This window comes from Vicugna pacos, chromosome 10 (genome assembly GCF_048564905.1).
Source record: "Vicugna pacos chromosome 10, VicPac4, whole genome shotgun sequence".
Classification (NCBI taxonomy): Eukaryota; Metazoa; Chordata; class Mammalia; order Artiodactyla; family Camelidae; genus Vicugna; species Vicugna pacos.
The window spans coordinates 25,501,923-25,528,814 of record NC_132996.1 but is presented as its reverse complement, the minus strand read 5'-3'; the positions used below and the strand labels follow the sequence as shown (position 1 = coordinate 25,528,814).

General features: G+C 46.6%; 1 protein-coding gene across 3 annotated transcripts; it reads left to right on the top strand.

The window, feature by feature from the left end:
- The first annotated feature begins 12,355 nt into the window (after positions 1 to 12,355).
- Positions 12,356 to 25,138, top strand: LOC102528952 (2-acylglycerol O-acyltransferase 2-like). 3 transcript variants are annotated; one of them, XM_072969176.1, is made up of 7 exons: positions 12,356 to 12,372; positions 12,649 to 12,900; positions 18,632 to 18,752; positions 21,173 to 21,377; positions 21,690 to 21,864; positions 22,494 to 22,693; positions 24,112 to 25,138. In XM_072969176.1, the coding sequence occupies exons 2-7, from the start codon at positions 12,737 to 12,739 to the stop codon at positions 24,264 to 24,266; spliced, it is 1,020 nt and encodes a 339-aa protein (XP_072825277.1). In that variant the 5' UTR covers positions 12,356 to 12,372; positions 12,649 to 12,736; the 3' UTR covers positions 24,267 to 25,138. The 3 variants fall into 3 exon arrangements, with proteins under 3 accessions (XP_072825277.1, XP_072825278.1, XP_072825279.1); XM_072969177.1 differs by lacking the exon at positions 12,356 to 12,372 and having other exon boundaries at positions 12,632 to 12,900; positions 24,112 to 25,137; XM_072969178.1 differs by lacking the exon at positions 12,356 to 12,372 and having other exon boundaries at positions 12,657 to 12,900; positions 18,574 to 18,752; positions 24,112 to 25,131.
- Positions 25,139 to 26,892: the final 1,754 nt, after the last annotated feature.

The following is a 26,892-nucleotide window of genomic DNA, read 5'->3' as shown; positions in this document are numbered from 1 at the left end:
CAGTACAATGATTTAGGAGCCACTAATACAAGATAATCACATATCTCCACATATTTAGAATTAAAAAAGGAAAAATACTTCTGAATAATTCATAAATATAAAGGAATTTATAGTGTATACTAGGAAATATTCAGCGTTAAAATTAATGAAAATATTACATATCAGATTCCATAGGCTACAGCTAAAAACAATATTCACAGGGAAATTAATCACCTAAATACATACTTTGGAAACAAAGAAAGATTAAAAATACTCTATTGTTTAGGTTCAAGAAGTTAGAGACTATCCAGAGCAAACGTAAAGAATGTAGAAGGGGGAAAAAGAATAAAGAAAATAACAAGTTAATTGAATCTTAAAAGAACTGTATGTTAGAGACTGTCAAAAAATCCAAAAGCTGCTCCTTTAAAATAGACAAATCTCTGACAGAGTCATCCAGAAACAAATAAACAAACAAACAAAACACAAAAAAGAAAGAAATCACATATCAACAATTTTAGGGTAGTAGGAGAGACAACTATAGATACAGCAGAGATTTAAAGAATCTAGGCAAATACTAAGCACAACTCTCTGCTGATATATTTGGAAAACATTGCATGGCCCACAATTATCTTGACATCCTGGATGCCTAGTCATGGGTGGTCCTCTCCCACACTGCCTAGAGCTGACCTGTGTAACCAACAAGATACTGTGAAAATGATGGCATGTGACTTTTGAAGCCACGTTAGAAAAGACATTGAGGCTTCATCTTGCTCTCCCTTGGATCTCACTCTGGGGAAACCAGCCACCGTGTTGTGAGGATACTCAGACAATCTCAGTTCCAAATGGTGAGGAACCGAGGCCTCCTGCTATCAGCCATATGAGTGGCCCAAATTAGAGGTGGCTCCTCCAGCCCCAGTCAGACTTTCAAATAACTGCAACCCTGGCTGACATCTTGACTGCAACTGCATGTGAGACCTTGAAGCAGAAGCACCCAGCTAGCCATTCCTGAACTCCTGATCCACAGACATTACAGGAAATGATAAATATTTATCATTGCTCAAAGTGCTAACTATTGAGGTAACTTTTAAAATTTTAAATAGACTGTTTTATGTATGTATTTTTAATAGACTTTAATTTTTAGAGCAGTTATATGTTCACAGCAAAATTGAGCAGAAAGTACAGAGAGTTATCATATACCCTTGCCCCCACACGCACACAGTCTCCCCTACTATCAACATCCTGCACCAGAGCAGAAAATTTATTATGGCTGAGGAACCTACATGGACACATCGTCATTCAAAGTCCATAGTCTACACTAGTGTTCACTTTTAGTGTTTTACACTCTATGGATTTTGACAAATGTATAATGACATGAATCCACCATTATAGTATCCTACAGAATAGTCTCACTGCCCTTTGCACATTCATCCTTCCCTCCTCCCTATCCCTGGCAACCATTGATCTTTTTACTATCTCCATGGTTTTGCCGTTTTTACAATACTATACAGATGGAATCATTCAGTATGTAGCCTTTTCAGATTGGCTTCTTTCATTTAGTAATATGCATTTAAGATTCCTCAGTGTCTTTTCATGACTTGATATCTCATTTCTTTTTAGCACTAAGTAATATTTCATTGTTTGGATGTATCACAATTCATTTAGCCATTCAGCTACTGAAGGAAATCCTGGTTGCTTCCCCATTTGGGCAAGTATAAATAAAACTGCTGTAAACATTCTTGTAGGTTTTTGATGAACATACATTTTCTAGTCATTCGAGTAAATATGAAGAAACATGACTTTAAGATTATTGCATTGTACAATGAGTATGTTTACTTTTGTAAAAAACTGCCAAACTGTCTTCCACCGTGACTGTACCATTTTGCAATCCCAATAGCAGTGAATGAGAGTTACTCCCCATCCTTGCCAGCATTTGGTGATGTCAATGTTCTGGATTGTGGCCATTCTAACAGGTGTGTAGAGGTATGTCATTGTTGTTTTAATTTGCATTTCCCTAATGAGATAGGATGTGGAGCATCTTTCCATATGCTGATTTGCCATCTGCAAATCTCTGGGGAAGTGTCTGCTCAGGCCTTTTACCTATTTATTAATCTGTTTGTTCATTTCCTTATTCTTGAGTTTTAAGAGTTTTTTGTATGTTTTGTGTAATGGTCCTTTTTTAGATATGCCTTTTGCAAATATTTTCTCCAGGTCTGTGGTTTGTCTTCTCATTCTCTTGACAGTGTCTTTGGAAAGCGGAATTTAATTTAAAGTTTAATTTAATGAAGTCTACTTTGTCATTTTTTTCTTTCAGTAATTGTGTCTTTGGTGTTGTATCTAAAAAGGGATCACCATTTCCAAGGTCACCTAGATTTCTCCTGTTACCACCTAGGAGTTTTATAGTTTTGCATTTTACATTTAGGTCTATGATTCATTTTGAGATATTTTTCATGAAGGGTGTAAAGTCTGTGTCTAGATTCGTTTTTATGTCCGTAGATGTTCTGCTGTTCCAGAACCCAGAGATGTGCTCTGTTGTCCCAAGGTCATCTAGGTTTTTCTCCTTTGTTATTTTCTAGGAGTTGTATAGTTTTGCATTTTATATTTAAGTCTGTGATGCATTTTGAGTTAATTTTTGCAAAGGGTCTGTACCTAGATTCATATTTTTTTACATGTGAATTTCTCATTATTCCAGCACCACTTATTGAAAAGACTAACATTTCTCCACAGTAATGCCTTTGTTCCTTTGTCAAAGGTGAGTTGATGATATTCATGTGGGCCTATTTTAGAACTTTGTTCTGTTCCATTGATGATTTGTCCCTTCTTTTATCAATACTACACTGTCCTGTTTACAGTCTGACCAGAACATTCAAGACCTGTAGTAAAATAATGAACAGTGTAATATTAAAGTTATTGAAATCCTGTAAGAAGAAGAGATAACAAAGCAGAAAAAAATGTTTAAAAAGACAGGCTGAACATTTTCCAGAAATAATGAAAGATATGAAACCAGAGATCCTAGAACACAGGAACTCTTAACAGGATAGTTTTTTTTTTTTAATTTAGATCCATTATGTTAAAGCTGCTAAAAACCAAAAGTAAAGTGAAAATCTGTTTGACAACCAGATCAAAATATACATTATATACAGAGGAACAAAGATGAGAACTACATCTTTAAGGAGCTGAGAGGGAAAAAAAGTTGTCAACTCAAAGTTCTCTACCCAGTGAAAATATTTTTCAAAATTTAAGGTGAAAATGCAGGTGTTTTTAGACAAACAAAAGCCAAAAGCGTTCATTCCCAGCAGGCTTGTGCTATAATAAACATTAAAGGAAGTTCTTCAGGCAGATAGAATATGATATCAAATAAAAACCTGGGCGTTGGTGGTATAGTGGTTAGCATAGCTGCCTTCCAAATAAAAACCTGGATGTACACCAAGAAATGAACAATGCCCAAAAGGGTAAAAATGAAAACAAATATAAAATCCTTTTAGAGCTCCCCAGGTTCACAGTCGTATCACCTGCAAAGCTTAGATTCACTCCTTTTCTCCCCAATTCTTATGCCTCTTGTTGAGTTCTCTTCTCTCACTGCTTCACCTAATGCGTCTAGCACAATGCTGAGTAGCAGAGGGCTTCTTTGTTTACTGCTGATCTCAGTGGACTGCCTCTAGCATTTCCCCATTAAGTCAGACTCTAACTTTGGGAACAAAGTATGTATATTTGATCATATTAAGAAGACACTCATCAGTTGTAGTCTGTAGTGAGTTTGGTCAAGAGCCTTTTCAGCATCTATCGAAATAACCATATGATTTTCTTTTTAAATCTATTCATCTGACGTACTATATTAGTAGTGTCCCTAATCCCTCTTTTTCATAGTATTTGGTAATGTGATGTTGAATTATTTTCTAATATTTTCTAATGTAATATTTCTAACATTTTATTTAAATATTTTGCCTTAGTATTCAAAGCAATTCAAAAAGTTTATCATTTGCTTTTTTGTGCTGCTTTCTAAAAATTGAGTTTAAATGGTTTAAATAGCAATGTGATACTTGCTACATGAGAACAAAATTAGAAGTTTTTCTCCATTTTTTAACATTTTTTATTGATTTATAATCATTTTACAATGTTGTGTCAAATTCCAGTGTTCAGCACAATTTTTCAGTCATTCATGGACATATACACACTCATTGTCACATTTTTTTCTCTGTGATTTATCATAACATTTTGTGTATATTTCCCTGTGCTATACAGTGTAATCTTGTTTATCTATTCTACAATTTTGAAATCCCAGTCTATCCCTTCCCACCCTCTACCCCCCTGGTAACCACAAGTCTGTATTCTCTGTCCATGAGTCTTTAGATTCCACATATGAGCGATCTCATATGGTATTTTTCTTTCTCTTTCTGGCTTACTTCACTTAGAATGACATTCTCTAGGAGCATCCATGTTGCTGCAAATGGCGTTATGTTGTTGGTTTTTATGGCTGAGTAGTATTCCATTGTATAAATATACCACATCTTCTTTATCCAGTCACCTATTGATGGACATTTAGGCTGTTTCATGTTTTGGCTATTGTAAATAGTGCTGCTATGAACATTGGAGTGCAGGTGTCATCCTGAAGTAGATTTCCTTCTGGATACAAGCCCAGGAGTGGGATTCCTGGGTCATATGGTAAGTCTTTTCCTAGTCTTTTGAGGAATCTCCACACTGTTTTCCATAGTGGCTGCACCAAACTGCATTCCCACCAGCAGTGTAGGAGGGTTCCCCTTTCTCCACAGCCTCTCCAGCATTTGTCATTTTTGGATTTTTGAATGACGGCCATTCTGACTGGTGTGAGGTGATACCTCATTGTAGTTTTGATTTGCATTTCTCTGATAATTAGTGATATTGAGCATTTTTTCATGTGCTTTTTGATCATTTGTATGTCTTCCTTGGAGAATTGCTTGTTTAGGTCTTCTGCCCATTTTTGGATTGGGTTGTTTATTTTTTTCTTATTGAGTCATATGAGCTGCTTATATATTTTGGAAATCAAGCCTTTGTCGGTTTCACTTGCAAAAATTTTCTCCCATTCCGTAGGTTTTCTTCTTGTTTTATTTCTGGTTTCCTTTGCTCTGCAGAAGCTAGTTTTTCTCCATTTTAAAAGCTTTGAAACAACTTATGGAGCATTGAGACTATCTAGTCTTTATAGATGCGGTTAAATTATTTTGTGAAAGAATCTAGAACTGGTGCTATTTTGGGGAGAAATTCCTCTGTTTCTTCTATGGAATTGTTCTATTTTACCTGTGCATCTTTAATTGGGTCAGTTTGGTAAACTGTATTTTCCTAGGAAACTATCAATTTTATAAAAGAATAAAAGTTTATTTGCAATGACAACTGCAAAGTAGTTTCTCTGACTTTTTAAATTTCTCTGTTTCAGTGATTTCCCCACTTTCTTATTTTGTGTACATGTGATTTGTCCTTTTTATTCTTGACTACATTATTTCATTTTCTTACAAATCAAAATTTTCACTTATTAAGTGAAATTTTCCCACTTAATAAATGGAAATGTCTATCTCATTAATTTCTGCTTTTATCTTTACTATTTTCTTCCTTCTGCTTTCTTGTGTGTTTCCTTGTTGCTCTTTTGCTAGATTTTTTTGACCTGAGAATGTAATTCACTTATTCTTTCTATTAATTTTATTCACATATATGTTTCCTCAAAATGAACATGCTATGAATTCTAACATATCAAGAGAGAATTTTTGGAATTTGTTAAGATGATTCTAAAACATGTATGGAGGAATAAAGGGTATAAAAAGGAATAAAGGGTAATAAAGAGCCTGGAAACTTGGAAGATAGAAGAGCCAGGAGGCTTGCCTTCCCAGATGTTAGAACTAAATAATGGTGTGGCACTGGCAGAGGTAGGTAAATTGACCAGTGAAAGAGAGTAAAAGGCCAACAGAGACCACATATGTGCAGAACTCTGTTGTACGACAGAGGTGGGACATTACATTACTGGGGAAGGGAGGGATCTTTGGCAAAGGGGACAGCACAGAGTGGATCCTCAAGGTTAAAGGTACAAGTGGAACTTAACTCATGCTATGGAAACATCCGGATGATCAAGAATTTATTCATGGAAAACAAAACTTTAAATTCTTAATGGAAAAGGTTTTCTAAACCAGACCAAGCCATGTCTATTTAATGAAAGGCCGATAACCATTGAGACAGGAGGGAAAGGGGCAGGGCACAGCCACTTAAGGAATGACAACAACCAAAATGGTGGAAGATTCACCTCCTAGTTGGCCTTGAGGATTAAGAGGTTTAACTTCTAGTAGACCTTGAGCTTTATTATGTGCTCATTGTAGCAGTGTGATCAAATAACATGCAGACATCATGACAGCCCCAAGGCTAACTGAAAAGGCCAAAGAATGGGTGGTGACCCAATCCCTGGGAATCCCAGCCCCTTCCCCAGGGCAGTTGGGTTGATCCCACCTGTAGGCGTGTGAAGCTACTGAGCCCATAAAAAGTGACAACACTACGCCTAGTGGCCCTTCTGCGCTCTCTCTCCCCTTTGGAGACGGCCCACACTCTGTCTATGGAGTGTGTACCTACTTTTACTTTAACCTGAGCACCCAAGTCCCACACCTCTTTCCTTGCCTCTCTCTTGCCTTACACTCTACGCAGTATGTATCTTTCTAAATAAATCTACCTTTACTCAAAGGTGGCTCACTCTTGAATTCTTTCCTGCACGAAGCCAAGGACCCACACTTGGCGGGGCATGTCCCAGGGGCACAACTGAGACCGGGGACACAGCCCTTCTCATGCCCCACATCTGTTTTCCTGCATTACTATGAATATGTTAAAATTAAAAAAAATGTTTTTAGAGTGGGGTTTTATTGTGTAAAGAGGCCACTTAAAGAGAGCAAAGATTGTACTGACACAGGTGGGCTGAGGGAGACCTAGAGGCCAGAACCAGGAAGACAGAGGAGTGGTATCTTGGTCCCCCTATCCACCAGTCATCGGGATGGGGCAGGGAAGACTGACAGCTGCTCCCCAACCCCCATTCCCTTGCATCTATTACTGTATAAGAATGAGCCAGACTACATCCATTGACCTAGAAGAATATAGCAGGAGACCCTCAATACCCTACTCCAAACCCCTAAAATTTAAGGGGTCCCTTAGAGATTCGTTCATTCAGTGACTCCTTAAAACACAAGGTAAAAATTGGGGGAGGGGGAGAAATTTACAATATACGACACCAACAAATGTTAGTATCATGAGTGCATAAAAAACATCAAATTTAGAAGAAAAAAAAAGCACAAACAACACTGTAGAGAAATGGATGAAAATTAGAACAAGCTTTTTACAGAGAGGACACACCTGTGAATAAAGGCAGTTTCAGTATTTGTGATCAGGAAATGTGTATCAAAATGAGACAGGAGGGAAGGGGGCAGGACATAGCCATTCAAAGAATGACAGCAATTAACACCAGAAAGGTGGAGGATTCAACTCCCAGTTGGCCTTGAGGCTTGAGATGGAGGGAGGTTTGACTTCTATTAAACCTTGAGCTTCATTATATACTCATTGTAACATATTAACATAGTAAATAACATGCCCACAGGTGCCATGACAGTCCCAAGGCTAACCACAAAAGAGGGGGCAGTGGTCCAATCCCTGGGAATCCCAGCCCCTTCCCCAGGGTAGTTGGAATATTCCTCCCATTTGTAGGCATGTGAAGCTACCTAGCCCATAAAAACTGGCAACACCATGCCTCGTGGCCGCCTCTCTTGCTTCTTCCTCTTCAGAGATGGCCCGCATTCTGTCTATGGAGTGTATATCTACTTTTACTTTAACCTGAGCATTCAACCCCGACACCTCGTGGCCTTTCTCTTGCCCTCTGAAACAGCCTACACTGTATGTAGTATGTATGTCTCTAAATAAATCTACCTTTATTCAACTGTGGCTTACTCCTCAATTCTTCCTGCGCCAAGTCAAGGACCCACACGTGGTAGGGTAAGTCCCAGGGGGCTCCACCTAGACCTGGGACATGGCCCTCTTCATGCCCTATATCCGTTTTTCCTGCATTAAAAACCCCAACAAGATACCACTTTAAACCCTGGCGTATAATAACATGTCTGACCATACCAGGGACCACAGAGGCTCTGTGTCTATGCCATCTCATGTATATTCCTGCTGAGGGTGTAAACTGCTGCTCCTGTTTTGGAAACAGTCTGGCACTACTGTGCCCAAGCTCTACCATTCACGTGCTCTTTGATCGAGTGTCTCTCTGGCTGTGATGAGATGTGAGTGGGAGAAAGGGCACAGGGACAGAGACCAGTAAGAAAGCTGCTGTCAGAGTCCCTCCAAGAGGCTGGCTGTCAGGGTGGAAAGCAGTTTTCCAATGCAAGAGGTATTTAATCCACAAAAGATTGGAACAAGAGTTTCACAGAAAATGATGTCCAAGTGGTCAATAAACATATTAAAATGTGGCCAACCTCACTGGGAATTTGTTAGCCAATAGTGAGATCCCTAAATTAGGGTCCTTGCCTGCTGGCTGGAAAGAATTCACAGCTGAGGCAGAGGGACAGAGTGAAAACTTCTTTTATTTCTCAAAAGAGGGAAAAGAAGGAACATGCTGAAACAGGTAGAAGGAAAGAAAAGCACTCAAGCAGGGAGCTGTCAGCCAAGATGAGAGATAGAGACAGCTCCAGGCTGGGTTGGGAAACATCGTCTTTATGGGAGGCATCTGCCATCATGTCCTCCTTCCGGGTGTGATGGAGCCAATCAGTCCTTCTATGAGCTTTTCAGTCCTTGTATGGGCTTTTCTGGTTGGCAATCAACTGTCCTGGCACTGGTGGGTGTGTCATTTAGCATGTTAATACTTTACAATAACTGTATAATGAGGCTCCATTGAAAGTGGAAGATCCACTGCAAGTCAAATCCTCCACCATTTTTGACCCCATCAGGTTCTAACCAGTTCTTGTTTCTTCTTTGTAGCTGCCTCCTGAGACTTAGATAGAAACAATTGATTTCTATGTCTATGAGTCTGTTTCTGTTTTGTATTTATGTTCTTTTTCTTTTTTTTTTTAGATTCCACATATGAGCGACCTCATATGGTATTTTTCTTTTTCTTTCTGGCTTACTTCACTTAGAATGACATTCTCCAGGGACATCTGTGTTGCTGCAAATGGCGTTACGATGTCATTTTTTATGGCCAAATAGTATTCCATTGTATAAATATACCACGTCTTCTTTATCCAGTCATCTGTTGATGGACAGTTAGGCTGTTTCCATGTCTTGGCTATTGTAAATAGTGCTGCTATGAACATTGGGGTGCAGGTGTCTTTATGAAGTAGAGTTCCTTCTGGATATACGCCCACTAGCGGGATTACTGGGTCCTATGGTAAGTCTATTCCTAGTCTTTTGAGGAATCTCCATATTGTTTTCCACAGTGGCTGCACCAAACTGCATTCCCACCAGCAGTGTAGGAGGGTTCCCTTTTCTCCACAGCCTCTCCAGCATTTGTCATTTGTGGACTTTTGAAAGATGGACATTCTGACTGGTGTGAGGCCAAGGTGGGGGGGGACGACAGACTGGGAGTTCAAAAGTTGTAGATACTGACAGGCATATGCAGAATAGATAAACAAGATTATATTGTATAGCACAGGGAAATATATACAAGATCTTGTGGTAGCTCACAGAGAAAAAAAAAGTGACAATGAATATATGTATGTTCTCGTATAACTGAAAAATTGTGCTCTACACTGGAATTTGACACAACATTGTAAAATAACTATAACTCAATAAAAAATGTTAAAAAAAGAAGTAATTGGTTTCTAGTTGAGGGAGGGGCAGGGATATGATGCTGGGGGTAGCAGCCTTGGTAACAATAAGGAAAGTTGCTTTTAACCAGAATGGCTGCAATCTCATGGACCCAGAATCCCCCCAAAAAAACCATCTCCAAAGATACTGTTCAGCCCTGAAAGTTCTAAAGGGAAATGGGGGAGTAATCTCAGTTAATCCTTGAGATAGGTGGTCAGAGTCGTTGCCACCCCCCAGTGCCTGCAGGCTTATCCTAATCAACTGCTTGAGCCTGAGCCTGCTCTTCTGTGGCTCAGGGAGGCCTAGAAGACTTCAGGTAGGGGCAGGGGGGTCGTGCCCATAGCGTCTTGCTCCTTTTCAAAATCACTAGGACTGTGAAGGAAAAGCCGTGCTGGACCTACTCATACATAAATCTAAGTTTAACAAGTGTCGGATTACTGACCTGTTCTTTTTAAAAAGTTCTAGTTTACTGATTCCCTGCTTCCCTTTTGTGATATTGCTGAGTTGTCCACCCCCTATTGGTTAAAAATCCCAAGCTTGTAATTAACCCTGTAAAACCTCACGCACCCATCTTGAAGGTGCTCAGAGCTCCAGAGCAGAAGCCCCTCTGAGCCCGCCGGCGTAATAAATCTGAGTACTTCAGCCCTCCGAGTGGTGCTTGTTTCTTGGCTGGCCTGTGGTTTCCGTAACAGGTCCACTAAGAAATACCCCTATGTACTCAGTACAATGGCTAAAATGTTGAGGAAGATGGGGAGCAACCAGAATTCTCATCTGGGGCTTGTGGGTTTATCTTTGTACAACCACTTTGGAAAACTACATGGCTTCATCCCAGGAGACCCAGCCATTGTATTCCCAGGCACACACTGAACAGAAATGTATAGAAATTGTCATGGGATTCGGTGGGCCACTGTAGTAAGTGGTAAGAGAATTTACCAGAGGCAAAGAAAAGTGGAAGGAAAAGTTTATTAGGGGTAAGCTGCCACAGACAGCAGTGGGCTACAGAGATGAGAAGTGCCTGTGTGGGCACTGGGGGTAGTTTGCCGAGGCCTTTTATCGGCCGGAGGACTTGGTGGGCACAGTGGCTTTAGGGCTCTGTGATCAGCTTGTGCACAAGTTTGATTGATTGTAGGTGAGATAAGAAGTTTAGGGTCCTTGAAGGGCGGTGGGATTTATGACTCAGATAAGGTGGAGACACTGGCTGAAACAAACCAGCCTGAGCTATTGTGAGATTAGGCATTACCTGGGGCTATTACTTTGTTAGTCCCTAACAAAGTACTTTAGCAAAGTACACACCCAGTAAAGAATGTATTTTTTCTGTTGAGGGATCATAGGCAGAAATCTGAGCGTCCAGGAATAGGGGTTGTTGGACTTTGAAGGATGCCAGCTGGCTCCACAGAAATGGCACCAACAGAAATATACAGGGTGCCCACACTGCTGTGTGATACTTAGGACAGCTGTGAAGAGAGCAGATCCTAAGAATTCTCATCACAAGGCGAATTTAAAAATTTTTCTTCTTATTGTATCTGATGGGATGTTGAATTTCACTAAATCTGTTGTGGTAATTACTTCACAATATATGTAAATCAAAACATCATGCTGGACACCATATGCTTTTATGGTGATGAAAGTCAATTATTTTTCAAATAGATTAGGAAAGAAAAGAATGCCCATAGCATCAACAATTCACAGAAGCCAAAAACAGGACACCCTGAAATACTTCTCAACAGTAAAATGGATTAAGAGTGACATATTCACACAGTGAAGTCCCATATGGCACTGAGAACAAACATACTACAAATGCACACAATTTGGGTGACTCTGAAAAATATAATCTTGAGCCAAAGAGTCAGTCCCAAAAAATACCACACATGAGACACCTTTTATAAAGTTCAAGGCAGAGAAGAGGCTGGTATGAGCCTGGGGGTGGAGAGGAGTGATGGGCAAGGACTTGGGTGCTGGTCAGGTGCTATTTGTCCACCAGAGTGGAGGTCACATGAGAATGTTCACTCAGTGACAAGGCATCACTCCTACACTTAGGACTTGTGTGTTTTTACTGTATGCTTTCGACACACCTGATGGAGGTGCCAAGTAGGCTTTCAGGGAAGATGTCAAGTAGCCACCTGGATAATCAAATCTGTAGCCCCAGGGGCAAGTCAGGCCTGAAGGTGCAATTTGGGTCTTCATCGTTGTAGACAGATGCCAAGGCCATGAGCCTGGATGAGATCTGAAGGTGAGAGGGTGAACAGAGGGAGGGTCTGAGGACTGAGGGGCAGGAGGCACTCAGACACTTAGTCTGATGAAAGACAGGAGCCACGATGGAGACCAAGGAGCAGCCAGAGAAGCAGGAAGGAAACCAGGAGAGTGTGGTGTCCACAGGCCAAGTGGTTTCGAGGAGGAGGGAGTGATCAACTGTGTCTAAGGCCACTGAGAGGTCAGGATGAGATTCCAGAACTGACCACTGAATTTAGCACCATGGAGGCCATGGGTGAATTTGCCAAGGGCAGTTCCTTGGGACAGTGGCATCTGGTCTGGAGGAGGGAGGACAGAACAGGATGGCATGGACATGTGGAACGCAGATGCTCTTCCAAGGGTTTTGCTGGGCAGGTGAGCTGAGGAATAGGGCAGTAAGTGGAGATCGTTGGGACAGGAATTTTTAGATGCGAGTCATTACTGCATTTTGGGGGGTGGGGGGTGGGGACAGTGAGCATGGCCAGAGAGAAGAGACAATTATTGCAGCCAGGTTGTTGCATAGGTGGAAGGAGGAGAGGATTGCTCTATATTTGGGGCTCCACCTGCCAAGTGATAGCAAGAATTGAGCAATGTGATCAGCAGATAAGGCATTGCCTAAGGAAACAGCTGTCCTGCTCTTCCTCCCCTTAGCTGAGTCCAGGATAGGTGAGTTCAAGATTTCTCCCAGGAAAGAAGTCCTTGAACTGGGCATCCACCCTCCACCTTCTGGCAAGTGTTTATGCAACCTCTGGCAGCAACATCAAACCACAGCAGAGCTCAGAGAAGCCTCCAGAGCCGGCAGAGGAGCCAGCATGGTGCAGTTCGCGCCCCTGTTCGTGCCCTGGGAGCGCAGGCTGCAGACCTTGGTCATCCTGCATTGGGTCTTCTGCTTGGTGTTCCTGCGTAAGGCGGGCCGGCGGGGGGACGGGAGACACAATGTAGATTGCTGCTTCAGAAGCCCTGTCTGGAGGCCTCTGCAGGGCTGGGAGGGCGGTGGGTCCGTGGTGAGAAGCCCTCACCTGTGGCTTTGGGCAGTGTGCTTAGGCTTCCTGGGCTGTGGGCTCCACCTCAGTCCTAGGACACAGACCTGTCCTGGGATGCCCAGTGCTGTGGGGAAGGAATAGGTGATCATGGGAAGTTTCGGGCTCCTCAGACTGTTCAGACGGGGTGGAGTTCCTCCTTTTCAGAGAAGAGGAGATTGACTCTGGAGGGTGTGGGAAAAGGAGAACAGGGAGAGAACAGGCCGGGGAGAGAGGTGAAGGCTCAGAGGGATCTGGGGAGTAAGCGGCACACCTGGGTCAAACTCTGGCAGGGCAGCTGGCCAGCTGTGGGACCCTGGTGGACCGAGGCCTGAGCTCCCTGGGCCTGGATCTCACCATCTGCAGGTGGGAATAAGAACACCGACCTTACAGGGCAGTTGTGGGGTGAAATGAAGAAACGTGCTTACTCTGGTCAGCACAGCCCTGGCCCGGCCCCAGTGGGGATCCCAGAGGAGGGGGTGATTAGGCCCCTCCCCCAACCCCCGCCTCACAGTGAACACATCCACTGTGAAACCAGGGAGGCCACACATGCCCCAATTCTAGCTCTGCTGAAGGGAACATTTTTGAGGAGGGCCAAGGACTGAGGGTGGGGAAGGAAGAGTGACGGGGACAGTGCGGGATTCTTCATCTCTCCACCTGCCGGCACCAGGCTGAGTAGGAGCTGCTCCCCGAGGGTGGGTGTTAGCCTGTACACAGATGCCACCGTCCTGGTGTTAGCCTGTGGACGCAACTTGTACAGGCTGGTCTACAGACTTTTCACATAAATACACACAACCCCCTCCACACCACACATACACACACACACCACACATACACACACAAAACACATATGTACACCAGGTGCTCCTGTGGCTGGTGATTAGGTTCTTGTCTCGTCACAGAAAGAATTCAGGGACGAGACACGGAGGTTAAGAAAGCGAAGTGGGGCCTTATTAAGGGACAGACAGTGCTCTCTCAAGGGGAGGGAGAGCAGGCTCAGATGAGCAGCTGACCTGAGTTTCTTTGGCAAATTGGTTACATAGGGTGTAAAACGAATGGGCAGAAAATTCATTGGAGGAAAGGGTTTGGGGACATATTTCCTGATTTTCATCCCAACTTCACGTTCCAGAAGGGAGGAGGGATTTTTGTGCCTATTCAGTGTGGATCAGAGTGTCACTGTGTCGGTTTCGGTGCGTGATGGGTGCTTCTAATCCGTAAGGCTAATTTTATTGAAATAAGGGGATAATGAGCAATAGGTTACATTGGAGATTCTTGACTTTTCTCACTTTTCTTTGTTGGCCTCCAGGCTACTTGTCATCCCAATATGTGTTATCAGCCCAGAGGTTCCTGCATTTGTCTGCCCAGGGTCCCCTGTTGTTTACATGATGTATGGTTTCCTGCATTTACCCCCCTGCCCCTCTTTTCTGTCCAATTCCCGCCATTAGGCCTGTGTTCCCCTCTTCTGCTCATATCTAGCTATCTGCCTGCTCTAACACTCCCACAGAATTCCCCTAAAAATGGCAGCTAAGCAAGTGATCCAGGACCCTGCCCCTAGCATCCCTTGATCTGTGTTCCTGTCCTAAGGATCCTTAAACATTTCAAACATCCCTGGTTTAACCCTATGACACAGAGGAGCGGAGAAGCTAATTGTCTTAAATGCCCAAGGCTGTAGGTCTGGGCTCCTCCCACTGCCAAAGGAAGAAAGGGAAGGAGGCAGAGTGGGGAGAGAGAGGAGAGGGTGTGGGGGAGGAGTGAGAGCATGGGGAGGGAGGGCTACCCCCAGGGGGAGCTGCAAGATGGCTGGCGCCTGGACAAAGGGCACCGAGGACCCAGAGCCCCGTTGGCTGTGGCCTGGTCATCCTCGGGGTTGAGGGACGTCTTGCTCAGCTAGCCTTGGGTAAGATTTGCAAGCTTGAGCTTGACTGGCTGTGCTCAGCTTCAGTCCAGCCCCGGGGGGTAGGGGGGTGCTGGGAGTGTCAGAAACAGCACAGAGAAGCCAAGTAACCCTGGGCCTGGAGCCGCTGAGAAAAGGGAGCTGGGCCCTTTGGTGCCAGGAGAAGGAGCTTTTACCCCTTATCCTGAGGGAAAGGGGAGTCCCAGGAGGGCTTTTGGTAGGGAAGTGGCAAGGTCCGATCTGGTACAGGTCGCTGTGGTTGCAGTCAGATGATGCACTGTGTTTGGGGTGTAGGGGGTAGACTGGTGGGGTAGAGCAGTCATAATCTACATCAGGGTCCCCAGATTATCTTCATGAGGCAAATCCAGCCTACTGATTGCTTTTGTATTTTTCAACTCATGAGTCAAGAATGGTTTTTACATGGTTGCATAATTTAAATGATAGCGTGCCTATGTAACAACCTCCCATTTGCCCCTTGAGCAGCAACATCTGAAATATTTACAGTCTGTCTCTTTAAGAAAAAAAATTACTTATCCTGATCTAGGGAAGCTGGCAGTGGTGGAAAGAAGGGGCCCCTTTCAAGAGATTCTTGGGAGTTGGGTCCACAGGGAAGGATTAAAGGCTGGCAGGTGAGTAAGGGCCTCCAGTGGGGGAGTAAACACTGCACATTTAGGGAACAGCTGGTCATGCTGAACCTAAAGGGGGCATTTTAGGGAGGGGCAAAGAAGAAGCCAGACAAGTCACCTAGGACCTGTCACCACGGACTCAGGGCCCAGAACCAAATAATTTCCGATGAGTTACCTGCTTACTCTGTTCTTTCCTCTTCTCTGTAACTCACACACTCACAGGAAGGTAAACTCCATCAAATGGTTGGCGTTGTTCTCAGCTGCATCTCCAGCTCCTAGAAGAGTTAAGAGTGGATACATCTTTGTTGAATGATTGAAGATTGGGAGCAGGATGGAGCCAAAATAGAACTGAATACCAATTTCCATTCTACTGGCTTGCTGTGTGACCTTAGTGATTTGCATACCTTTTCTGGGCCTCTGTAAAGTGGGGTTTTACATTTTTTCCTCTTGGTGTAATAAGGGGAAAAGTCTCCCTTCTTGAATGACTGAAAAGACCCCCGAGTTTGAGTTTTGCCTACTGACAGGAATTGAGTGGTGAGCTCCGTCTGAGGGAGACGGTGGGGTGGGCGGAGGTCTTTCTGTCAAGTGCAAGTGCCTCTTGTTTGAGTTTTTCCAACCTTTTTTCTTTCCTGACTGAAAAACTAACATAGGCTATTGTAACACATTCAAACAAAATGCGTATCCCCAAAGTGAAAGACTTCCCTAAATCCTACCTCCAGGCAGCCACCAGTAACAACTTGGTTTTATTCTCTAGAGCTGGTTTTCTGCAAATAGGAGGGACCCACATGGACTTTAGATTTGCCCAAGGGCTGAGAGCACTAGCTGACTTTCTTTTTCTCTTTCTTATTTTTTAGCATTTAAATATGTAAATTTAAATTAGTAAATGAATACAATCTAAGTCAATTATCCACCATCCTTATCTCCTGGCACCTGCCTCCTCCCTCCAGATCTGCAGGGGTCTTTCCACCCTTATACACGTGGGTCCAGATATGTGGACATGTGCTTTATCGTGCAAAGGGTGGCATTTTATTCCCACTCTTATGCAGCTTTCTCTTTCAAATTTTTTACTGAAAGTATTTAAGACAAGAAATATTAAAGGCAAACAAAGAGGTGACCAATCCATAAGTGGTTGACGGTCCTTCCCCTCCTTTTCCAGGAATCGAAAGGCTGATGTGAGAGAAAAATGGGTTCCAGCAGCCACTGGCCAGCAGGTCTGAGAATGAGGGGAAATACCTGGAGGAGGGAGGTGCTCATGAGCGTAGTGACTCAGGGCTGCCATTTCTTCCAGACGATCAGGAGACGCCCAGTGTCTGGGTTTGTCTGTGCATCTTCCTCATTTTTCACTATTAGCAACTAATTAAATAGCATTTAAAAATAAAGTACAAATGTGGAAGCAACCCAAGTGTCCATTGGTCCACTGACAGAGAATGGATAGACTAAATGTGGCAAATACACACAATGGGATGTTACTCAGCCATAAAAGGAGAGGAATTTCTGACACATGCTACAACATGAATGAACCTTGAGGACACTGCTAAGTGAAATAAGCCAGTCACAAAAGACAAATACTGTGTGATTCCTTTCATACCAGGTTCCTAGACTAATCAAATCCACAGAGACAGAAAAGAGAATGGTGGTTGGCAGGGGCCAGGGGAGGGGGACATGAGAGTTATTGTTTAATGGGTACAGAGGTTTGGTTCGGGAAGATCAAAAGAGTTCTGGAGATGGACAGTGGGGATGATTACACAATATGTGAATGAATTTAATGCCTCTGAACTGTACACTTAAAAATGGTTCAGATGATAAAGTTTATGCTATGTATTTTTTACCACCATAAAATTTAAAAAAACAAAACAGAGTGCCCCAAACACAATGCTGGAAGTCAGTTCCATGAGGGCAGGAATTTCTGTCTGTTGTTCATGGCTGAACCGGGCACATCTTAGGTGCTCTGTGTACAGTGAACATCTGTGAGCCCCAACCGCCTTCGTTTGGCTTATGAATATTATCACTGTTCAGACTGGGTCAAAATTCTCCTCCTTTTAGGTGCCAGCCAGCAATGACAGGCCAGTCTACCCTACTCTCAAATGGAACACAAGTGGAAATTAACCCTCTTTAAGATTTTGAGTGCATGGTGTGGAATGGAGTGAATGGGATGGGGAGGGAGCAATATTCTCTGAGAATGAGGCTCCATTGGCATCAGATTAGGTTCAGCCCCAAAGACCCCTGACCCTGAGCTGAAGCTGGGATTAGCCTGTAATGGGAACTCGGAATCGTAGGTCAGAAGGGAATTCCTCACTGGGGCCTGGTCCTAGCCCTGCTGCACCCCTGACCCACGGGCCAGGCAGCGGTTGGCCTCCTCCTCCCTCCCTCAGCAGGAAAGAGCATGGCAGGCAGAGGAATAGACTGGGCAAAAGCTAAGAGATTAAAGGAACTCTGTGTTTCATAAGAAGCAGCTCCTGTGCCTGGGGTGCAGGGTACGTGGAGGCCAGAGAGGCTGGAGCAGGAGGGGATATGGGCCAGCCACGGGGAGCCTAAAAGCCGGGCTGAGCTGCTTGGGCTGTGCCTCAACGTTATGAGAAAGCCGTGAGAGACTTTAATTAGAGGGGAGATAGGACCAGATTTATCTTTGAAAGAAGAGCAGAGAGTGGACAGGAAGAGGGCTGGGCAGAAAGAATGTCTCCGTCTTCTCTGAGGTCCCAAAGGATGGAAACTAGAAGCAGTTCATCCAGTGACTTCCCCACCAGGCATTTACTGAGCACCTGGTGAGTGCAGACTGCTTTACTGGACAGAGAGGGAGGTGGAGGGGGAAGAGCAGAGTGAATGAGGCAGCCTGGTGCAGTGGGGAAAAGGGGCCTCAAACCCATGCTCCCAGTGTGACACTGGGTGGACCACATTCCCTCCTTCTTGAAGGCACAGGTGGTGAACCTCTTCCTCCTGGAGGCGGGGCTGGACAGGACGGTGCTGCTGGTGCCAGGCAGGGAGGAGGCCTTCTTCTTTCACATCTCTGACCACTCACAGTTCCTGCTTCCCTCCCCAGCCAGTGTCTGCATTGTGGTCTTCATAGGCCTCCTGTTCACAAGATTCTGGTTCTTCAGTGTCCTGTATGCGGCCTGGTGGTACCTGGACCGAGACAAGCCATGGCAGGGGGGCAGGCGCATCGAGGCCTTAAGACGCTGGGTCGTGTGGAAGTACATGAAGCACTATTTCCCCATCTCAGTGAGTAATGGGGCTGGCTGAGGGTGGCCAGGACCATAGTGCCCCATGGGGAAGTGCCGACATGTGTGCAGTGAGCAGAGTACTGGGCTGGGAGGCAGGAACCAGGCTTACACCATTATGTAGCCTGGGGACAAGTCCAGCTTGTCTGGTCATGATTTCCCATCTGCAATATGTGGGGCCAATACAATGGTTGATGAATGATCCAGGATTTGAAGGAGCTCTGAGGGCTGTAGAGTGTGGCACACATGTGTATCTTACAGGTGTAAACCACTCAGCAGCCATGCTCGGGGGTGCAGGTATTAAAGTCATTCCTTAGAGAACATCTAGCCCCACACTTCATCAAATAAGACTATCACCCAGCAAAGTTTTTAAGTTTGTGCATAACTTTGGGTAAAGAAGCAAGACGGAGAGCCTTGAACTGGTTCTCAGGATCTATCTTATCCCAAAATATGATATGTATGCTGTGTCCTTGGACAAAGCCTTGCCCAATTTGATCCTCATTTTCCACGTGCATCCAGTAAGCATACTGCTGCCTCCTACTTTGAGTGACTCTTAATCTCTGACTCTCTGACTCAGGGGACCCCAGGACCTCCTGGACTGCAAGATCAGTCATGATTAAAGTAGACTCCTTGATTTGAGTGAACTGAGCCTCCTGCTCCTTTCTTGTATCACAGAAAGATTAAATCCTGGGATGTAAGCCCCTGGGCAGGGATGGTTTATTGTCCAGATAGGATTGGAAAAGCACTGGGACACAGGGAGTTGCCAGACAGGGTTAGGTGGCCCTCCTCAGGAAACAGGAGAGAAGACCTGTATAGAGTGTGACCCATGGTGCTAGTGAATTAGGTTGCAATATCAGGTCTGCAACATAGCAGCTGTGTGAACTTGGGCAAGTTACAGTCTCCCTGAGCCTTGATTTCCTCTTAAGTAAAGTGGAGAGGACGCGACATACATCACTGGATTGCGCGGATTCCTTGAGACATCAGGTCATCCTGGAGCCTCTAAAGGACAGCATCTGGCTGTATTTGTACCTAGAGCTGCTGCCAGTTTCAAATCTGGCAGAAAAATGATGCTGAGCAGCTTTATGCCTGACTATTCACTACTCTCCTGCCCTTTCTCCAGCCAGGTACCTCTCAAGGAGGGTTTTTCCATCCAGGCACTATTGAACTTGATTCGTAGAAATTCCACGTGAACAGTGTTTATGATTGTGGCCCACTGTAGTCCTGTGGCATACCACCTCCAGAGGGTGGGCAGTACCACTAGGCGGCCAGCAGAGGGGGGCATGATGTGCACGTTGACTTGCTTGTCCTGAGTTGGAAGCCTGCAGAGGTGAAGCTGTCGTCTGCAGATTCTGGACCTACCACCCTCCAGGAGACCCTCCAACTCTTCCACACACTTTACAGGGCAGGCCCTGCAGGGATCTTGGGGTGGCCAGGAGGTATGGAGCCCCTGGTAGGGAGTCTCTGCTCTGTTGGATCTCCCCAACACGCATAAGCCTCTGCACTCCCTGTCAAATGCATGTGAAACCTTGATCCTCCAACAATTCTTACTGTAATTTTGTGAACTATCATTTAGTGATGAATTTCATGCAAAATTAGGAAACTGTCTGGGCCTTGGAGATTTCTAAGCCCACCCTATAGGTTTCCTAAAGAGCTAATGTTGGAGAATCGGTCAGTGTTTCCCCCAGGAGGTACTGTCTCCATCTCATGCTAAAGACCAGTCAAGGGACTGAGTTTCTCCTGTGAAGATCTTAACATCCCAGAGCCACACTGTCTCCCCAGGCCCAGGGCGGAGGAGGGGTGAAGTGCTGTGTCCAGGCTGTGACCTGGTGTCAGGAAATGCTGCAGGCACTGGGCAGTGCAGGACACCTCCCTGACCCTCCCGACCCCCCACAGATATCACTAGAGACTTCGTTCCCCTCTCCCAGCCCCCACCTCCCAGCACACTGGGGTATTTTAAACTGAGTAACAGGGACTCAGGGGCCAGCCCCGCACCCAGGACAGAACTCCAGCTGACACAGCCCTTGGACAGATGCTCACTTCCTCCTGCCGTGGCTCCTTCATTATGGGAGGGTCTGCCTGTGACAGATCTTCCTGCACATGGGGCAGGGCGGGTCTTCCGTTACCTCCCAGGAGTCCTACCTCCGCCTTGGGCAGGGCTTCCTCCTATGGACCTCATCCCTTCACAGGTCGTTCTTTCCCTCCTTCATTCCCTGGTCCTTCCAGAGCATCTCCTCTGTTCCAGGCCTGCATTGGGACCAGGGATGCCTCAGACAGGTGGCCTCTATTCCCAAGATCCTCAAATGATGGCCTGATATCATTCGGTGACAGGGACACATAGAAGAGGGCAGCACAGAAAGTCAACTGTGAGGCCAGGGAGGGCACAAGGTCCAGCCCAGATTCACCAGGTTGTTGTCCCTGCAGCTGGTCAAGACCGCCGAGCTGGACCCCTCCCAGAACTACCTTGCTGGCTTCCACCCCCATGGGGTTCTGTCCATCGGATCCTTTACAAATCTGTGCACTGACAGCACCGGCTTCACATCGCTGTTCCCCAGCATCTACCCTCATCTGACAACAATGAACATGTTTTTCCGAGTCCCCTTCTTCAGGGATACCATCATGACAGTGGGTAAGTCTTCACACCCCTGGGTAGCCAGGAAGATGAGGGCTGGAGGCACAGAAGAAGGATTTTAGGGAGGGCTGCCAACAGTTCTGTACTGTGTCCAAGAGTATGTGTATATAGAAGGAGGCTAGACCCAAGGAAGGACTTCCCACAGCTCTATGCCAGCAATGAGCTGGGCCAGGGCTTGGATACAGGGAGAGGAATCAGTCCCAGCCTCAGAGAACTTCCAGCTGAGAAGGGAGGTGGGGACCAGGACACACCTTGTCCCACAGACCCTGCCCTCTCACTCCACACCTGACCACTTTCCTCTCTCCCCAGGGCTGATCTCATCAGACAAGGAGAGCTGTTCTCACATTCTGAGCAGGAACGGAGGTGGCAACCTGCTGGGCATCACTGTAGGAGGCACCAAAGAGACACTGAATGCCAGGCCCGGATCCAGCAGGCTGGTGCTTCGCAACCGCAAGGGCTTCATCAGACTCGCCCTGATGCACGGGTATCGGGCTCTCTGTGGACCTGGAGAGTGACAAGAGTTGTATTTTGGTGGGAAGGCCACAGACATTAATGCAGAGTATATTTTGGGAGGAGATTATCAATTTGTTTACAGTGAAGATTCTATCTGATGAAGGATGTACTACTGTCTCATGCCTAAATACCCTAAGAAGATACCAGAAGAGAGACTAGGTGATCAAACAACTAGGTGTGAGCACTCATATGGCCCAGAGCTGGCATTAGATCTGAGACCTACCGAATCTGGGAGAGTGGACATTGGGGTGAAGCTTAGAGTTGTTCCTCTACCTTAATGTACTTTTAAAGACTAGAAGTTAGCTGCAGTAGATTTTTCTAGAAAATTTGCAGAGGTTTTATATCTGGGAGGACCCTCTGAAGCATTCTGGTCTGCCTGTCATGGTACAAATGGGAGGTGGCGGCCCTGAGAGGAGCCAGGACCTGCCCACAGTCACAAAGGGAGGCCACGGCAGGCCTGGGAGACACGCGGGGCCTCCCACTTCCAGCCCAGGGCTCTGTCCTCTGCTGCAATCCCTGGTCACTGGTCCCTGCAGGAAGCCAGGTGACCAGCTTGCACCTCCTGGCAATTCCCACATGCCCTCTCCTGTCTCCCTCCAGGGCATCTCTGGTGCCGATCTTCTCCTTTGGGGACAATGACCTATTTGACCAGTATGAGAACTCTTCTGGCTTCTGGTGGCAATGGTTCAATGACAAACTATACAAGATGACTGGTATCAACATCCCGCTCTTCCATGGCCGTGGTGTCTTCCAGTACAGCTTTGGTCTTCTGCCCTACCGCCGGCCCATCACCACTGTGGGTGAGCCAAGTCCCGGGCCGGAGCGGGTAGGCTACAGGGCAAGGGGCCCAGGCTGTGTGCTGCAAGGGGCCTTGGACGTGGGCCAGGCACATCCTTGCCCTCGTGGAGCTCACATCTAGACTGGGAAACAGACACACAGGCAGAGGACCCGGATGTAAGGCATCTGGGATGGGAACTGTTTACAGACGCACAAAGGACAAGTCACTACTGATGACTGAGCACCTGCTGTGTACCAGGCACTGCACTGGCTCCCTTACACGCAGCAGCTCAGTTATCCCAACAACCACAGAGACGGGGCCTATCGTCCCCACTTCATGGATGGTAAACTGAGACTCAGAAAAGTTAAATAACTCCCAAAGGATCACACTACCCGAGAGTAGCAAAGGTGAGGTTTGGATCAGGATCTATGTGACTTTTCAGTATGCCACAGAAGGAGGGTTTAATTCTGACCCAGAGGAGCTAATAAGGCTTATCGGAGAAGGCAGATACAAGGGAAGGGCATTTTAGGTCTGTTAGAATTGTGTGTAAAGTAGCACCGACAGGCCTTCAATTAGAGCCTGAGGGATTTTCCTGTGACTAATGAGCAGGGACTTCGTGCGTGGACGGGGTACCATGTACAGCAGCTGTTTGGGCATCTCCTTTGCTTTCTTCCTGGATTCCAAGTAGGTTCCTCTGGCAAAGCTTGTAGGGTTGGGTCTGTTCATCTCCAACCACCCAGTCCATGCTTGGTTGAGTACTGACTTGGTCAGCCCCCTACACCAGGACTTTCCCTGGGTTGTGTGGCAGTGTTTGCATGCATGTTCACACTGCTGCTGCCTCCAGAGCCATTGCCAAGAGCAGAAGGCAGGGCAGCTGAGCCCGGGACACCCAGAGGAGGGAGGAAGATAGGGGGTCCCTGCGGGTGAGCATGGGGGGGCAGGCGGGGAGAAGAGCTGCTTGGGCTGTGGGCCCGCCTCCTCCCAGAGATCCAGGCACCTCTAATCATGGCATCTGAGCCCCCAGAACCCGAGGTCCTGGAGGTTGAGGGCACATCTCCAGAGTTTAAAACCTGGCACTGATTCTTCCTGGCTGCGTGACCGTGGACTAGTTACTTAACCTACCTGAGCCTTATTGCCTCCCCTACAGACAGGGATAGTAGCAGGTTCTGTCCCCACAGGATTGTTAGGAGGCTTGAAGGTGTTAGTCGTGTAAAGCACCTAGCATGTTCCCTGACAGGAGCCAATGCCAGCTGGGGCTGTTATTATTTCACAATCTTGCAGTTGTCCTAACATCTTAGGTGCATCACCAAGAACTGAATTGAAAGGGAGGCAGTAAGGGTACTGTCCTATAGGTATGGCCACGGGGTGGACACTGCCCCAAGGGCTCCAGGACTCTGGTGGTTCCCGCTCTGGGCCACCACCCGCCTTCGTGTCTTGCAGTGGGGACGCCCATCGAGGTGCAGAAGACACCGCACCCCTCGCAGGAGGAGGTGGACAGGCTGCACCAGCGCTACCTCCAGGAGCTGAGCGACCTCTTCGAAGCCCACAAGCTCAAGTACAACGTCCCCATCGACCAACACTTGGAGTTCTGCTGAGCGCCTCCCCACAGGGGGGCCGCCCTCAGGGGCAGAGCTGGCACTAGGGAGCAGAGAGGGAGGGGCTGTGATCCCAGGAGGCTTCCTGGAGGTGTATGTCGAACACATCTCCAGAGCCTTCACTGACTCCTGCAATTCCAAAACACGCCAGGCCCCGAGTCACAGCTGACAACGTGGCGGAGGAGACCTGACTCTGACATCAGCGATGTGCCCTCGTGCTGTGACTCCTCTGCAAGGGGCCCTCTCCTTGGTCTGCGCATCTAGAGACGGGAGAGCTGCTGGGGTCTCTGTGCTTCTGGTCCTGTCACTCGATGAGCAGGACAGAGAGCAGCAATCGATTAGCAGGTTTTTCTTCCTCTGCCTTGATGACAGAGCAAAAGAAGCCACCAGCTCCAGCCTTCTCCTACCAGCTCCCTCACCCTGCATCCTGCCCGTCCCAGCTCCCCCTCCCTGAGCTGGAGAGGAGGGTGTGCTCATGAAGCCCCCGCACTCCCCTGGGTGACTTTGAGTTTCTGAGTCCTCTGAGCCCTGGAGTGTCTGCCAGAGGTGCCTGGAAGGTGGGTAAGAAGAACTGTGCTGTGTCTGTGGCTGAATGATGTGGACAGACCTCTTCGCCCTCCCTCTGAGCGTCAGTTTCCCCAACTGACTAAGATGACCTGAGTCTCAGTTTTGATGTCACACAGGGGAAAGCTCCATGCGGCAGATCCTCCTTGTCCTTTGTTACTTCAGCTCCTGATCTTGTGCAGAAAGGGACCTCCATAAATGTCAGTTCAACAAATGAAAGGATTCAATTTCAGTTTCCTATGGGGAGGCCTCACCTTTGATCCCCAGCCTACTCTGTGGTTCTATCTCCCCTTCCCAGATGGTGGGTCAGATGGACAGAGAATGGCATGTTGCCTCTTCCTGAATGGTCAGCTCAAACTTACCACCTCTGCCCTGTCCTGTGGGAGGGAAGGGGGAGGTTATATAAAGACACAGGGCAGATCAGCACAGAGAACAAAGACCAGACATGAGGAGTGAATGTTTGTATGTGTCTGCAAGGAGGGTAGATGGGGACCTGACCCCGATGAGAAGAATTCTGGTTTCCTAGTTCTGGGACATGTGTCAGTAGTGAGGGGACAGGATGGCAGAGAACGACCAGTACTGTGAATCCCCACACTTAGAGCAGGAAAGCAAGTTCTTTTCCTTCCACAAGCTAATCACACCAATCACTACAAACAGGAAAAATTTTTAAAATGTAAATTTGGGTTCAAGCCATAGCCCACCCCGTTTCAGTGACCTCCAAACCTGAGTTTTGTCATTGGAGAAATAAGGATCACAATATCCAGTTCGGATTTTGTGAGTGGAATAGGTAATATCATAAGACAACCAGCCAGTCTGCATCCTGTCTGGAATGATGGGGAGTACATGTAAATTACGTGTCAGGTCATAAATGTGCCCAGTGCCTCATAAGGTCTTGCTATCCTTTGAGACCGTGTGCTCTAGGGTCACAAGAGAGATAGAAGTAAAGAGCAGTGAGGTTCACAGGATGGAGTGATGGTTTTCCACCAGGGGTAGAAGGAGGACGTGACAGGCAGGCAGTCCCTGAAGGAAGGGCAAGATTTGCCGAGGAGAGAAGTACCCGCCCATTGCAGTGTTCTATTACTGGGTGATGAACCGCTGCAAACCTTAGTGGCTGAAGACAGCAAGGATTTATTATGTTCACACTTCTGTGGGTTCCTGAGTACTTCTCAGTCTTCCTGGGCTTCATGCAGCTGCATTCAGTGGTGGGTCTGCTGGGGCTGGGACAGCTGGGGGCCTGCCCGACTGGCCTCTCTTTGCAGGTGGAGGCTGGGCCCCCCTTTCTCCTGCTTTGCTTTGTTGTGTTCACATTGGCCGGTTTCAAAAGAATTAAGCACAGTTCTGCAAGGTCTACTAAGTCCTCACTGCACGATTTGTATAGCATCACTTCTCTGCCTTTTGTTGGTCAAAGCAAGTCAAGAGGCCCATGAAGATTTTAGGGGAGAGGAGTTGACCCCACCTATTCCTGGGAGGAGCAGCAAGTCACCCACAGAAGACCAGGACACAGGGAGGGATTCTTGGGGCCATCTTTGCAAACAGTCTACCAAAAAGTATAAATGAAAGCCTGCTGCAGGCTACATCGCCCCTCCCACCCCACATACCCTGCCACACCCTTTGTGACCGAGATAAAACCCCGCTTTGCCCTGAGGGCCCCAGCTCAGCTCCGCATGCTGCCCGTCCCCATCTTGCTCATTCCCTACTTGAATCCTTCCAGGGCTCTCACTCCTAAGGTTAGTTTGTATCAGCCTGGATCCCAGCAGGGACCAGATGCCATATTGTAGTTAGGATCATTTATCATTTTAACCAAGGAACAATTCTCCCAGGAGTGTGCAGGGTGTGGGAAACCCAGGAGGGAGCAGTCATCCGGTCTGTGGCAGAGGGCAAAGTGCGGCTACCACCCTGAGGCCTAGAAGGACGAGAGGAGGCAGCAGTTACCTAAACCAGGAGGATGCTCTGTGCAGGGTGCAGGGGCCAGGTGGTTGGAGGAGCCCAGGAGTCGTTGGGTGACCCTGCAGGGAAGGAGACTTCCCACCTCACTGTCCTCCCTCCATCTCATGCCAAGGCT

Bases quoted from the DNA above. Each gene is read 5' to 3' on its own strand.
- LOC102528952 (XM_072969176.1), top strand. From the start codon at position 12,737: ATGCAACCTCTGGCAGCAACATCAAACCACAGCAGAGCTCAGAGAAGC. The intron at 12,901-18,631 runs GTAAGGCGGGCC...CTGGTTCTTCAG, and splicing joins CTTCTGCTTGGTGTTCCTGC to TGTCCTGTATGCGGCCTGGT. The intron at 21,865-22,493 runs GTATCGGGCTCT...GTCTCCCTCCAG, and splicing joins AGACTCGCCCTGATGCACGG to GGCATCTCTGGTGCCGATCT.